The 16,271-nt window shown below is 39.5% G+C and overlaps 1 protein-coding gene across 1 annotated transcript in view; it reads right to left on the bottom strand.

The window, feature by feature from the left end:
* LOC127412310 (neuroendocrine convertase 2-like) overlaps positions 1-16,271 on the bottom strand; it is a 120,043-nt gene that overhangs the window by 15,420 nt on the left and 88,352 nt on the right. The window contains exons 10-11 of the mRNA XM_051648559.1: positions 14,901-15,001; positions 9,382-9,609 (exon numbers count right to left, since the gene is read on the bottom strand). Of these exons, the coding sequence (XP_051504519.1) occupies positions 9,382-9,609; positions 14,901-15,001 (329 nt within the window). The remainder of the gene's footprint in view (positions 1-9,381; positions 9,610-14,900; positions 15,002-16,271) is intronic.

The following is a 16,271-nucleotide window of genomic DNA, read 5'->3' as shown; positions in this document are numbered from 1 at the left end:
AGGCCACATGTCAAGGTCTGGGTAGATTAGATGGTAAGCGAACAATCAGTTCTCGCAGCCAACGTGTTGAATGCAGGAGAAATCGGCAGGAGTAAAGACCTGAGCGACTTTGACAAGGGCCAAATTGTTATGGCCAGACGACTGGGTCAGAGCATCTCTGAAACGGCAAGGCTTGTGGGGTGCTCCCGGTCAGCAATGGTGAGTACTTACCGACAGTGGTCTGACGACAGACAAACCACAAACTGGCGAAAGGGTGTTGGGCGCCTAAGGCTCATCGATGCATGAGGGCAACGAAGGCTATCCCATCTAGTCTGAACCGACAGAAGGTCTACTGTGGCACAAGTCAGAGAATTTTAATGATGGTTACGGGAGGAATGTGTTACAACAAACAGTGCACTGCACCCTGCTGCGTATGGGGCTGTGTAGATACAGACTGGTCAGAGTGCCGATGATGACCCCTGTCCACCGCCGAAAGTGCCTACAATGGACACATGAGCATCGGAACTGGACCATGGAGCAGTGGAAGAAGGTTGCCTGGTCCGATGAGTCCCGTTTTCTTTTACTTCACGTGGACGGCCATGTACATGTGCGCCGTTTACCTGGGGAAGTGATGGCACCAGGATGCACTGTTTGTAGACGACAAGCCGGTTGAGGGAGTGTGATGCTCTGGGCAATGTTCTGCTTGGAAATCCTGGGTCTGGCCATTCATGTGGACATCAATTTGACACATGCCACCTACCTAAACATTGTTGCAGATCAGGTACACCCCTTCATAGCAATGGTATTCCCTGATGGCAGTGGCCTCATTAAGCAGGATAATGCGCCCTGCCACACTGCACACATTGTTCAGGAATCGTTTGAGGAACATGATGAAGAGTTCAAGGTGTTGTCCTGGCCTAAAAATTCGCCAGATCCCGATCCGATTGAGCATCTGTGGGATGTGCTGGACCAACAAGTCTGATCCACGGTGGCTCCACCTCACAACTTACAGGACTTGGAGGATCTGCTGCTAATGTCTTGGTGCCAGATACCACAGGACACCTTCAGGGGTCTGCTAGAGTCCATGCCTCGGCAGGTCGACACTGTTTTGGCAGCATGCGGAGGACCAACAGCATATTAGGCAGGTGGTCATATTGTTTTGGCTCATCAGTGTATAGGTTGTATAGGCCCTCATAAAGCTAAAAAAGAAGAGGATAAAAAATAATAATACAGATAATTAAAATGCATTACATTTTTGTGGCACACGAGTAAAGCATTAAAAAAGATGGCAACACTTTACAATAAGGTTTCATTTGTTAACATTAGTAACATGAACTATCAATGAACAATAATTTTACAGTGTAACGAGGTAAGTGATGGGCAAGGAGGAGGCAGGAACCGGCTGAACAGTCAACGTAAAGTTTAAAGATATAAATGAACTTAAAACAACATAAAACATAAAGACACACAGACACACACAACGCGGCCGCATGCGTTTTTCTCTCTCTCTCGAACTGGCACCTCCAGCTCGTTTTATCCCCCTGCCGGTTGATTAGCCCAATTCAGGGCCAGCCGTGGGTCCTCACAGCCCGGCCCCGCCCTCCTCCTTGTCACATACAGCATTCATAAATCTTAGTTAATGTTAATTTCAACGTATATACTAATATATATATACACTGGCGGCCAAAAGTACAGAGGACAGAAAGAGATGTGGAAGGCCCAGATGTACACCTAAATAAGAGGATAGTACATCAGAGTCTCTAGTTTGAGAAATAGATGCCTCGCATGTCCTCAGCTGACAGCTTAATTGAATTCTACCCACTCAACACAAGTTTCATGTACAACAGTAAAGAGAAGACTCAGGGATGCAGGCATTATGGGAAGAATTGCAAAGAAAAAGCCACTTTTGAAACATAAAAACAAAAAGAAAAGGATAGAGTAGGCAAAGAAACACAGACATTGGACAACAGATAATTGGAAAAGAGTGTTATGGATCTTAACTCCACTGAGCATTTGTGGGATCAGCTAGACTGTAAGGTATTTGAGAAGTGCCCGACAAGACAGCCACATCTATGGCAAGTGCTACAGGAAGTGTGGGGTGAAATGTCACCTGAGTATCTGGACAAATTGACAGCTAGATTGTCAAGGATCTGCAAAGCTGTCATTGCTTCATGTGGAGGATTTTTTGATGAGAACACTTTGAAGTAGTTTAAGTTCTGAATTTTTTTTCAAATTATAATAATAATTTTTCATGTTATTAATGTCCTGACTATACATTGTGATCAGTTGAATGCCACTTTGGTGAATAAAAGTACCAATTTCTTTCCATAAGAGCAAAATCTGTACATTATTCCAAACTTTTGGCCGCCATATATATATATGTATATACACTACCGGTCAAAAGTTTTGAAACACTTGCTCATTCTTTATTATAATTATTATTATATTTTTTCACATTTTAGTATAGTAGTAAAGTCATCAAAACTATGGAATAACATAAATGGAATTATGGAAATTATGTTGTGACTAAACAAAATCCAAAAGAAATCAAAACTGTGTTATATTTTAGCATCTTCAAAGTAGTCACCCTTTGCCTAGAATTTGCAGACATGTACTCTTGACATTTTCTCAACCAGCTTCTTGAGGTATCACCCTGGGATGCTTTTTAAACCGTACTGAAGGAGTTCCCATCTATGTTGGGCACTTATTGGCTGCTTTTCTTTATTATTTGGTCCAAGTCATCAATTTCAAAAAAGTTTTATTTTTATTTTTATTGAATTTAAGATTTATAATGAAATGAATTAATATGGTGGCACAATTATATTTTTGTCTACAAAACTCATTTCAAATATTTAAGCATACGCCTTCAGATCAAAAGATTTTTAAGATCATGAGAAACATTTCAGTCAAGTGTTTCAAAACTTTTGACCGGTAGTATATATATATATATTTTTTTTTCAAATAAAACAATTGTGTCTGTTAACATTAGTTAATGCAATATGAACTAACATGAACTAACAATGAACTATTGTATTTTTATTAACTAACATTAGAAAGATGAATAAATGCGGTAAAAAAATATATTGTTAATTGTTTGTTCATGATACCTAATGCATTAACTAATGATAACGAATGGAACCTTGTTGGAAAGTATTACCAAAAAGACATTGCAAAAAAGTGGCTTTAGAATCCAATTTATTGTTTATTTCCATATTATTGAACATAAGTCAGTCATTGGCCTACAGTTCACAGCAATCCATTTTGCAATTGAATTAATCAAACAGTCCGAGATTTATTAGAATGGCTTGTCTAAATATGTGTCAATGTACACCTGCGTCAGACCGACGCTTTTGGAGAGGCTCGGCTGTGTCATTTCATAAACATACACTTTTTAGGTCACTATTTCAAGTTTAACGTAGTTTAAACTTAGAAAAACACGTCTTTAGATCCCTGCGTTCGGAATTTGCTCCATCAAGCTGTGTTTAAAACCAAGAACATGTTCACATATTGTGCTGTCTGCTGTCAGTAAGTCTGGTTTGTTCTCTGTCTATATAAGTTGCACGTTGCCTATACAGTGAGTTTCGCTTACTGCCCCCTGGAGAAAACAGGTGGTGCTCCAAGCTTGAATTACGGCCCGGGACATGATTAACTGCACACATTTTTTTTAATCGACAGCCCTAATTTTTTCAAAATAAGAGTTGATTTTAAAAATCCAGTGATAGTATGTTGGGGATTTCCCTGTTTGAGCTGCAACACCTGTACAATGAACTTTACTAATGGGTAATCACCTCACTTTAACACATCCCATATCTGAGATTAATCATTAAATTCACAACATAAATGTAATATTACAGCGCACATCTGCAAAGACAAGGAAGTGAATGAACAGGTGAACTTGAACTATATTACACGCAAGTAAGAAGGGTCAACTTTTGCTGTAAATACACAGTTTCCTTAAAAACGTGCTACACAAAATCCTAAACTGTCTAAACGTGAGGAATTCACAACAGAGTAAATTCTAAAAAGTATCTAATACATCAGTATATTCATTATTAGCTATTATTTCAGGAGCTCATGTTTTTGGGACAGTTTTCTCATGTTGTTTAATCCTATTTTTTTAATATTTGGTTAAAGTTTGGTCACACAGTTTGATAAATGTTTTTGTAATTTTGCACAGTATTGTCAAGTAAAATGTTATAATATGCCATTCATTCTAGTAAGAGTAAAATTGACTAAATTGATGTATATGACATGATGAAATATTGACTAAATTTAAAGGAAATTTTTGTCAAAAGACAAAAATTATGACTTAAGTTAAAACTAAACACTATTGGATAAGTATTGGATGAACACAACAGCACAATTAAGTGAACATATGAGGGAATTTTAAATCATTTCACTACTTTGGTCGGAGTGGATGGTGCATTTTTGTCATGTCCCTGGGTATACTATGTACTAAGAACTTCCTTCTTGAAAACTGAAAAAGTATTTTTTATTAAATGATGTCAGGAGATGCTGCAGAATGTAATATCTCATATAACGAGGGCTGAAATGGCTGCTATGTCCATACACCATCAGCCTCCAAAAACCTGGCATGACCCACGCTTTAAAACTGTTCTGGTGGATTGTGAGGACCCAATTTAATGACCAGCTCTGGGCTAAACACTTCCAAATGTCAGTGGCTATGTTCGAAAAATTGTGTGCCAATGTCAGACCTTTCATTAGGCCAGTCAAATCAAGCTATCACACACTCATAACACATGCACAAATGGTAAAAACGTCATCGTTTTGAGAATAAACATTTTCCATCACCTTAATGTGCATTTTGATTTAGAAAATCCACCTCTGCCTAGCGCAAAGGTTTATGCACATATCAAGCATTTCCATTCAGGTTTTCTTAAGCGCAAATTTAACATTCGCATAAAAATTGTTGGATGGAAATCCAGCAATATTTGGTTGGAAACAGCAGCTCAAGCATATGTATTTATTAGTAATGGCTTTATTAATTTCTGTCATGTTTTGTGGTATTAGTTGGTTTGTCTCACTCTAAAACATTCCATTGATAAAATTACAGTAATTGGTATGATAATATAAACATTTCACATTTTTGATACTGAATTTGCTTTTCATATAGCCCATGATAAATCATCTTGGTCTTTGTATGAATAGACCTTTCATCGGCAGTTTGTCTCGCAAATTCATCTTGTAGTTGGTGTGATCTTAAACTTAAACTTGAAATCTTTGTATCTTAAACTTTTAATCCCTCACTGAGCAGTGGCTAACTTTAGCTCTTTATTTCCTTCCTGTTAATTTTCTTGTCATTGTGTAAAAAGTCAAGTTATAATTAATTAAGTTTAAGTGCCTGAGCTTTACAGAGCATATTTCTAAAAAGTCTGGTATACATTTTTTTCTAGAAATACATCCTAAAAAAAAAAAAAAAAAAAAGAAATTAAGTTACAGACTTAAAAATGTACTGTTTATCAGAACCTGCTGTGATTATCCATTCTCTCTCACATCAAGTCGGTGAAATGTATTGTTGAACGTTGTAATAGCCTAGACACTCGCACATTCTGGGATCTCCCGTGAAATCAATTAAAACCAGATTTTTCTGGCTTTGGTGACAGTCGTCGCATTGTTCTGTGCAGGTTAGTTGCATATATGCTTGGAGGGATTCATTAGCCAGTACAGATAGGGGTCTTATCACACAACGAATACTCTGCATGCTTCTACTCATTACAATTCACTCACATCTTTCTCTGTGCCACTGCTTAATTGCTATTCTCGCCTTATAGCTCAGCTAGAACTCCCAAGAACCCTGTATATGATATGACTATATCACTATAACACACACACACTCCCTCCGCACCACTGCAACTCAGTTTAATTGCGGCTGTTGCCATAGCATGCTATGCCCAGCAGTGAGGGGGAGAGAACTAATTATAGCAGATGTGAGAATGAGAGGCAGGGAGACAGAGAGTACCAGAGTGTGAGTGGAGAGTCAGGGGGGCTGACACATGCAGTATGCCACTACACAGTGCATGGGAGGAGTCAGACCTGACCAGAATAATACCATAATGAAGCTACGGCTATCACACATACTGAATGTAATGCATAACACAGCAAAATGTAAATGTAAACAATTGGAATAAACCACAGTAGATGGATTAAAGCAATAAGCCAATTGATACAATGTGTTACAGTGATTTTACCACAGGTAAGGGGTGTTGTTAGGCACGCCACAAAGGGTCTGTTACAAAACCTAGTGCGCTACCTCCGGAGGCAGCATTTTAAGGCACTATAAATGCGTTATGTATCCATCTCCAGAAAGGCAGGCCGGAAATGCACTGTGATGCACTTATAAAATAAATAAATCCAAGATGGCGGACGAAGCAAAATACATTTTTATTATAAATATACTTAGAATCCATTCAATACTGAAAAGTGCTACCTAGTCTCATAGAATGAATGTTTCTATTAATACATTTTTGCAAACTGAGTTTTACGTGCTGCTTTCTATGTTTTGCTGCAGTTTCCTGGTGAAATGAACACTAGAGGTGCTACAACATCTGTGCGTTTCATTCACTTTCACAAAATTACGGGTACTATGGCTGTTTAGGAGTTTAGACACACTTATTTTTTGCTCTATTACTCACATTCTGCTATGTTGTTATATCAAAACACTTTAACGTATCATTTGAAAAACGATACATTTTAATGCTTGTATTACAGACCCACCTACATTTACACATTTATTCCAATGTGATTAACTTCAGCGGTAGCTCACCTGATAGAGTGGTGGACTTTGGACTTTCAGAGATCTAGCCTCGAGCCCAGCCAAGGTTAACTTCTATTGCCAATTTAGCAACTTTGTCGCTAGATTAAGCGACTTTTTGACCCCCTTAGTGAGTAAAAAATCCATCTAGCGACTAGTGACAATTTTAGCGACTTCTGTAGTCTGCTTTAGAGACATTCTGCCACATCTGGCAACAGAAAAAAACATCAGCTCTATCGTGAATGATGTCTCATTTATCTCTGTGTTCTAGCACCTCCCTACGTTTCAAGTAATATGATTGACCTGCATGCCATCAGCAGTTGGACTACGTACAAACGTCATGGTTACTTTCGTAACCTCCGTTCCCTGATGGAGGGAACGAGACGTTGTGTCGATGTAGTGACACTAGGGGTCACTCTTGGGAGCCCCAAACACCTCTGCTTTTTGAAAAAAGGCCAATGAGAATTGGCGAGTGGAATTTACATGCCACTCCCCCAGACATACGGGTATAAAAGGAGCTGGTATGCAACCACTCATTCAGGTTTTGTGCTGAGGAGCCGAGGCCAGGTCCCGGCCATTTCAGTGGGTAGTTCAGCATTGTGGCAAGAGGGACACAATGTCTCATTCCCTCCATCAGGGAATGGAGGTTACGAAAGTAACCATGACGTTCCCTATCTGTCACTCACTCGACGTTGTGTCGATGTAGTGACACTAGGGGTCCCTATACAAAACGCCACAACTATCTGAACTGTGTTACGTGACCTGGCGGTGCGTGACGGGCAGACCGCTGTGTGCCTCGTAGCTAGCGCACCAGACCATCACGTAACCTCCCCAACACTCTTATGAGCGTCGAACGGTCCTTCAGGAACAAGTCGACTGCCCAACAATAGGGACAGGCTAGCCCATCCAAGGCCTGTTTTCCTCTCTTTTCTCCCCAAAAAGAGTGGAATTTGTTAACCGACTGGGAGCCATAAGTGTCTACGTCGGGGGGTGTCCCTCCCAAGGGGAAGACAGCGCGGAGACCACACCCCGTCCAAAAGGGGGGGGGGGGGGTTTGAGTGGAATATGTCACATGGTCTTAACGAGTCCGTGTGTGCCGCTCTTTTTGTGAATGAAAATATACTCATCGACACAACGTCAAGTGAGTGACAGATAGGGAACGGATGTTCTATAAATCGAACAACTGACAAGCTTTCATGTTGTTGGTATTTGTTGCGAGAATCTCAACCTAAATTCACGTGCATGTTCTCCGTTTAGAGAAGAAAAATCAACCTACAGTGATAGAAGAGCATTGAGAATTTATCTAACAGGGCAAGAGAGAGAATGAAATTAACCCCTATAATAAAGTATAGAGATAAGTGATATGAACAGATGAGGTGTCTCTATCAAAAATCATTGTGACACAGTAACACTGGCACAAGTAATAAACACTGATGGTTCAGCATCACACACCAGATATATATATTCAAAAATAAGATATATTACACATTATCTCCAAAACAGCTCCATGTGAGGCATTATTAGGCATATGGATCTATGCTTTAAAAATAAAATATAATAACAAAACATCCCCAACACTACACCGCTGCCTACTCCTGGTTAATTTTGCTAGGATAATTTTGGCATTGTCGTTGTTCAATAATGCAGTTCAATTACAAAATGATGGCCTTCTCGGCCGTTTTTGTATATGAAGAGTGTGTGTGTGTGTGTGTTGTCTTTTTCTCTTTCTCTTCCTTTCTCTTAATGCTTTCAGGTGTGCAGTAACCAGGTGAGCTGATTGTTGATGGAGCGCACCGGTGCACAGTGTGTTTCCTCCCTACATAGTGTGTTCCATGGTTGGGTTGTGCAGTGGAAGGCGGTTGTTTTTGAACTGTTCCATCTCGTTAACAGGCGCTCAGGCGCATATTGACATTTTTTTCCGGGATCTTGCTGCTGGTGCGGAAAGTTTGTGGTTGTCGCTCTCTGAAATTCTGAGTTTGCTGTTTTTTCATATACAGAACTGTCAATAAATGTGTTTGGATGGGTGTTGAACTTTACAAATACAATACAATAAAAGATGCGGGGAGAAGAGAGTAGCATAATCATACTGTCGCACAGATGTAATCTTGGTTTATTAAAAAAAAATTATATTTGGGCGAATTAGAATAAAAACCTCTAAAAGGCAAAGTTACCACTAGATCAGTCCGACATGTTCTTAATCAAAGTGCTGATATACGTATTCATCTACTGACTAACAAAATCCCAAGACTGATTGTGGCAGATGTAGAAATGAAATTACCATATTATGTGAAATATTTATTTGAGTGCATGAATCAGTCATTAAGAACAGGTTATTTAAAATAATATTTTATTGTGCATAACATTATTAATATTCATGAGTTTTGCAGCACTGCCCCCCACAGTACAATTTTCCATAACGTTTTTTATTTTTATTTAGGCCAAACTTCATGCTAATCTTCACTTTCAAATGGATTATTCTAGCTGTTACAAAGGCAATAGGCCTACAGGACTTTATTAGCAGAATAACATGGGATATGCATGCATTTTCCATCCATGGTACACTTAGTTTCACGTAAACGTTAGGGTCTTAGTCCTATTGGTTGCTCTTCAGGTTTATTGTCTGCACTTACTGTATCTCCTGCATGGTTCCAGCTACACAGTGAAAGCGTTCTGGAACAGTCTTCCACTCACGGGCGAGTTTGATCATGCCTCCAGCATCTAACACGCCGTAGCCAAACAGATGGTTGAACTCCAGGCCCACACCGTTCCTCCTCCACTGGTGAACCTCATCATGCAGTTTGTTCCTCTTAGATGTGAGTACAGTCAAGTGCTGCATGTCTCTCCAGGTCAGGTTTGGACTGCACACACACACACACAAACACAGAAAAATATAGAAAAATAAAGTCAAGCCAATGACGTCACTATAAAATAGATAACTGCTATTATAATGGCTGTTTGTCATAAATCGTAATGATTCACTCTTCGTTTAAAGCTCCCAATCCTAATGGTTATCATATCAGTTTAAAAGAAGTTTGCTCTCTTGAGTCAATGACTTCCTGAAAACTGCACATAGCAAGAGAACAACAAAACCCTTTCAGTTCTTAAGAGCCCTTTACTTTAGATGAAGAGCAATTTGCAAAGAGCGGTACAGTGAGCAGATGCTGACTATAGTCTAAAGCAGTGCTGTGAAGTGATGACTATGCCTTGACTACACTATTGGGGTGGGTGGTTTAGATAACATTTTATATCACAGTATAAGTTTTTTTTTTTTTTTTATCACTAAAACATTACAGTATATATCACATTATATTTCTTTTTGCTGTAAATGTAACAAAAAAAAAAAAAAAAAATGATGACGTGAGTCCCGTATTTATGTCTGCTGTTTGAAATCAGAACTAACGATGTGTAATTGTCACATATTCCCTGTTTTTTTGGTTTTTTTTGTATTGACTTTTATGTTGAAATTCTTGTTTAGTTCCAATGTTTCTGTTTCCTGTTAGTTTGTAGTCCTTTTGTAGTTTCATTTTATGATTGGTTTTCCCCTGATTGTTTCCATAGGTGTTCCTCGTTCCCTTGTTTGTCCCTGTGTATTTAAGCCCTTGTTTTCCCTGTTTCCTTTGTCAGTTTTCACATGTATTGTCATGTTCTGTACCCGGTTCCCTGTGTTTTGTTTTCATTTTTATTCTGAGTTACTTTGTTCATTTTTTGTTTAAATTAAAAGTTGCACTTAGAGCCTCCAGCCTCGTTACAGAAAAACTGACCAAAAAATGGATAAAGTGGCCGTCAGAATTTTGCTTCTTCAACAAGGGGACCGTCCAGTTGAGGATCACGTCCGTGAGTTTTTAGAGCTGGCAAATGTAGTGCTCTATCCAGACCACTCTCTGGTGTTTTTCTTCCGGGCCGGTCTGAATAGTGCACTGAGGGAACTGATGCCTCTGGCTGATCCTCACTGGATGCTCGGCGAATATGTGGAGAAGGCTCTGGAACTTTGCGGTTGCCTTTTATACAGTGGATTATGGCGGGAACCCCGGGCCAAAACCTGCATCTTCGGCTCCCTTGTCGAAGCCCCTTCCACGGCCCCTGTCTCGAAGCCCCTTCCACGGCCCCTGTCTCGAAGCCCCTTCCACGGCCCCTGTCTCGAAGCCCCTTCCACGGCCCCTGTCTCGAAGCCCCTTCCACGGCCCCTGTCTCGAAGCCCCTTCCACGGCCCCTGTCTCGAAGCCCCTTCCACGGCCCCTGTCTCCAAGTTGTATGATCTGCCACTGATGTCGGTGCGTAGGCCCATGAAGACCCTACCTCCAAAATTGTCTGTGCCAACGCCTGCCACGGTCAACTAGCCAGAGCCCACGCCTGCCATGGCCAACGTGTTGCCAGCCTTGTCCGTCCCAGAGCCAGTGTTGCCAACCTCGTCCACCCCCAGAGTCTTCTGCGGCTCCGCCCCCAGAGACTATTCCTCCAGTGCCTCTCGGGCCTCCTGACCCAGTCCCCACCTTGAGGTCATCTCTGGTCTCCTGGGCGTCCGCCTGATCTGCTCTGGTCTCCTGGGCGTCCGCCTGATCTGCTCTGGTCTCCTGGGCGTCCGCCTGATCTGCTCTGGTCTCCTGGGCGTCCGCCTGATCTGCTCTGGTCTCCTGGGCGTCCGCCTGATCTGCTCTGGTCTACTTGGTCCTCCGAGCCTGCAGCATTGCCCTGGCTCTCCATCCCTCTGGCTCTGCCTTGGTTTCAAGCCTCCCTGACTTTACCTCGTTCCTCTGCTCCCCTTGTGCCCCCTGAACTACCTGTTTTCCCCCACACCCCATGGACAATTATTTATTTTTTGTATTGACTTATGTTGAAATTCTTGTTTAGTTCCCATGTTTCTGTTTCCTGTTAGTCCTTTTGTAGTTTCATTTTATGATTGGTTTTCCCCTGATTGTTTCCACAGGTGTTCCTCGTTCCCTTGTTTGTCCCTGTGTATTTAAGCCCTTGTTTTCCCTGTTTCCTTTGTCAGTTTTCAAATGTATTGTCATGTTCTGTACCTGGTTCCCTGTGTTTTGTTCATTTTTATTGAGTTACTTTGTTCATCTTGTTTCAATTAAAAGCTGCACTTAGATCCTCCATCCTTGCCAGCCTCGTTACAGTAATTCACAAATGAATCATTGTTTTGAGTCAGTTCTTTAAGTGAATTGGCCAAACGTGTTAGCAAAACGGTCTGAATCGATTCAGTCTTTTTTTTGTTTGGGCTGCACATTCCACTTAATCATTTGGAGCAACAGCACAGCAGTATTGGGATAACTGAACATTAAGGCTACTTTTTGAGAGATAGCTTTGAGAAACTTCTAATAGTGCTGTCATGTGAATAAGGGTCTGTTCACACTAAATGTGTTTTTACATCCATCCGTGCTGTTTCTCAGTTGTTTTTCTGTGTAAGTATAAGCTAAATGGATGTTATTGACTACTGTGTTTAGTTTAGACTAAGAAAACGAATATTATTAAAATGAGTATTTCTATTCTTATTTATTGGATGAGCTGCATTTGAAGTTGTTGTAAAATGCATAAGCGTTTGCATGATTTTTGGCATACTTCTACGACTTCTTGTAAACAAAATTACATCACTGTGACGCCATCGTGAGCAACAACTTGCTAAAAATAAGTAAATCATTTGGCCCAAAATAAACAGGGCCACATGGAGAAATAGAAGCACCTAAGTTTGCTGCCACTGAAATGATTTACTATCTATTTATTTGATCAATAAGTGCCTAAGAAAAAGCATATGTGTTATCTGTAGCTCAGTATGTGTTTGACAGCCAGTTGCATGTAATTACATTTCAGCGTGGATGTAATGAATCCCATTCTGTCATTTGTTGTATAATTTCTTTAATGAAAAATAAAACATAAAATATAACAATACATTTGATTAATTGTTTTCTAGTTGTCTTAAAACAGCTATAAAAATGTTGCAGTATTGGGGCATTTTGAAGATTGATTTGTGATAGATATACATGCCGGGTCACTAAGGACCCAATGAATATAATAATGATTGGCGACGCACACATACATTTAATGGTAAACAGAAGCCATATTTTGCTAAGTTAGAGGCTAGAATCACTAAGGAGCTTGATTATTTTGGCATTGGTTAAATACACAAACATACACAAAAATAACCCGCAGTTAGCAATCCGTATTTACTTTTGTCTGGACAAAGAGGCCTGCTCTCTTGCCAGCAGCATCATTATTCAGCACTGAGCAAACACAAAGACTTTACACTGGAAGGGCCATGTCAACAGTTATTAACAGCAGTCGAAACACCATAACATTCCACTGAAATGTGTGAATGAAAGCAGAGACTTTGCCATCAGATTCAACATACAGAGCTTTCTTGTTTAATGAACCAGCTTCTATCACGGTCGGTGTTGAAATCCCTGCAGATTCGGCTCTATGATTTTACTTAGCAGTAGTACACCAGTACCATGTAGAGCAATTAAAAGGGAGGTGCGTAATCCAATAAAAAATCTAATTCAGATATATGCAAACATATAAGTAGTTTTAGGGTGTAGGGAGATCAACTTGATTGCGTCATTCACAGTCCATCATATAGGAGTGAGCAGTCACTGCACAGCTCTTTTGCTGTTTTATTTGCCGTGATTCTCTGATTGGTGGAACGTTTCTTTTCAGGATCATTTGTAGTGTAACTGTGTGTGTGTGTGTATATATATATATATATATATATATATATACACACACACACACACGATCAGCCACAACATTAAAACCACCTGCCTAATATTGTGTAGGTCCCCCTCGTGCCGCCAAAACAGTACCAACCCCGCATCTCAGAATAGCATTCTGAAATGATATTCTTCTCACCACAATTGTGCAGAGCTTTTTGTCTGTTCAAACCAATCTGGACATTCTCTGTTGACCTCTCTTATCAACAAGGCATTTCCGTCCACAGAACTGCCCCTCACTGGATGATTTTTGTTTTTGGCACCATTCTGAATAAATTCTAGAAACTGTTGTGTGTGAAAATCCCAGGAGATCAGCAGTTACTGAAATACTTAAACTAGCCCATCTGGCACCAACAATCATCCATTCAATTATCTAATCAGCCAATTGTGTGGCAGCAGTGCATAAAATCATGCAGATACTGGTCAGGAGCTTCAGTTAATGTTCACATCAACCATCAAAATGTGGAATAAATGTGATCTCAGTGATTTGGAGCGTGGCATGATTATTGGTGCCAGATGGGTTGGTTTGAGTATTTCTGTAACTGCTGATCTCCTGGGATTTTCCTGCACAACAGTCTCTAGAATTTACTCCGAATAGTGCCAAAAACAAAAAACATCCAGTGAGCGGTAGTTCTGTGCCTTGTTGACGAGAGAGGTCAACAGAGAATGGCCAGACTGGCAAAGACTACGATAACTCATATAACCGCTCTGTACAAGTGTGGTGAAAAGAATATTATCTCAGAATGCTATTCTGAGATCCGGGTTGGCACTGTTTTGGCAGCACGAGGGCGACCTACACAATATTAGGCAGTTTTTTTTTTTATGTTGTGGCTGATCGGTGTATATACATACTGTATATGTATATATGATATATATGATGTAAGTACAAAGTAGTGAAAGACATGTACCTAATTAAAGTGACCATTTTATTTCTTATATATTTCAGTAACATTGACTGACATCACAGCCAGTTCGTAAAAGCCAGTTCGTAATGGCATAAAGACGCTGAAATAAATTACTTTGAATGTTAAATATATCCTCTCAAACCTAGGAGTAAGACTCAAACAGTGATTCTGATGTGCAATGTTTGTTTGTGGGCAGATAATGAAGTCTTGTAGTCAGTTGTCATATCATTGTTTGGCTGTCAAGTCTCGCATAGAGACACCAGATCCATCTAAGATTTTTGGCACCATTACCAGCACCATTTTGGTGGAAAGGGGATATCAATCTCACATAAGTGAGGCTTTTTAAAGGCAGAGCTGAGGTTGTGGTGCTGAGCTTTGACAAAAACCTTGTCAGCGGTAATCTACGACTTGTACGAGGAGTCTGCCAGCAGTGAATTTTCTACTGTGTGCTCATGAGCTGCCTTATTGTTTCATAAATCTTTAAAAGGGGCTCACTGCTCATCAGAGCTGTGCCCTGGAAAACAGAAGTATACATACTTGGCCTCCAACGCCAAGGCAAACACGCCAGCAGCCTCAGGGGCAGCAGCAGATGTGCCTGAATGACGCAGTGTGCAGTTTCCATACAGGTCCGTGGTAGCCTGAAGGCAGAGACAGACAAAAACAAAGAGAAATGGATGGTCAGACCAGTCTTAATTAAACATTAGTGACATTGATATTCTACATTAAACTATTACATTACAGGTGCCTTTAGCAAATACCAGGTGATAATGACCTTATTATATTGTTTTAGGTAGATCAGCTAATCCAGTTAATAAATATATGAAATAATTAGCCTAACCAAATTAATAAAACTAAGCTAGGCCTCAAACGCTGTTTGATCAGCAGGGTTGTGGAATTTAATTGAGAACAGGATGCAAAAATGTAATTCAAATCTGTAGTTCGAAGTAAAATGAAAATATTAGAAAGAAATTTACATAACTGCTGTAAGTGTAGTTTTTTTTATAATGCATTTAATTTTTAGGGTAACACTTTACATTAATATTCCCTTTGTTAATGGTTTATAAAGGGGTTTATTAATGACTACAAATAATTTACAATTACATTATAAAAAAAAAAAAATCATTATTATGCAGTTAGAACAAAATGAATGGAGATTTTCATGCAATACTTGCCAAAGAGTGAGCTAGTTCACCTTACATGTTATAAATGCTTAATAACACTTATTCAGCATAAATAACCTATGAAACTATGTATATAAAGTTCAGTGTGGTTTAAGGAAAGTTTTATGAAATTATATATGCTGTAAATGAGCATGAAGACCTGACAATTGTTTTTGCAGAGGACTTTAAGCAACTAGGACAAAGTGTATTTATTAAGCATTTCTAACATGTAAGTTAGAGTGCTCACTATTTGGCGAGTGTTGCATGAAATTCACCCTTTTTATTCAAGTTGTTTAATCCGCATATTCATTATTATGCATATAATGCATCTGTGAATGACTTATTAGTCATCAATAAACCCCTTTAAAAACACTAGACAAAGGCAACATTAATTTAAAGTGTCACCATTTTAGTATGAATTTAAACATATTATCATACACACAATATATTTTTCTAGAAACATTAGATTACATTAATAATAAATATTTGAAATGTCACCAATACATTTTGTATTTAATTTATACAATTTCATTATATTCAATACATGACCTTTTAATAAACAGACCATGGTGGGAAAAAATTCATTTTCCAGAATGCTGTAAAAGACTTCAAAAAAAAAAAAAAAACCTGTGAAGTGATCTGTTCTTGCCCATGTAGTGTTGGACTGAGGAAATTACTCTATTGTGCTGAATTTCCTCTTCCTGTCTTTCCAATTTAACATCCTGTGGGGCGTGGCCAATTCAATGCA

The sequence above is a fragment of the Myxocyprinus asiaticus genome, chromosome 21 (assembly GCF_019703515.2).
Source record: "Myxocyprinus asiaticus isolate MX2 ecotype Aquarium Trade chromosome 21, UBuf_Myxa_2, whole genome shotgun sequence".
Taxonomy (NCBI): Eukaryota; Metazoa; Chordata; class Actinopteri; order Cypriniformes; family Catostomidae; genus Myxocyprinus; species Myxocyprinus asiaticus.
The sequence above is the reverse complement of the archived record's forward strand: the minus strand, read 5'-3'. Positions and strand labels throughout refer to the sequence as shown.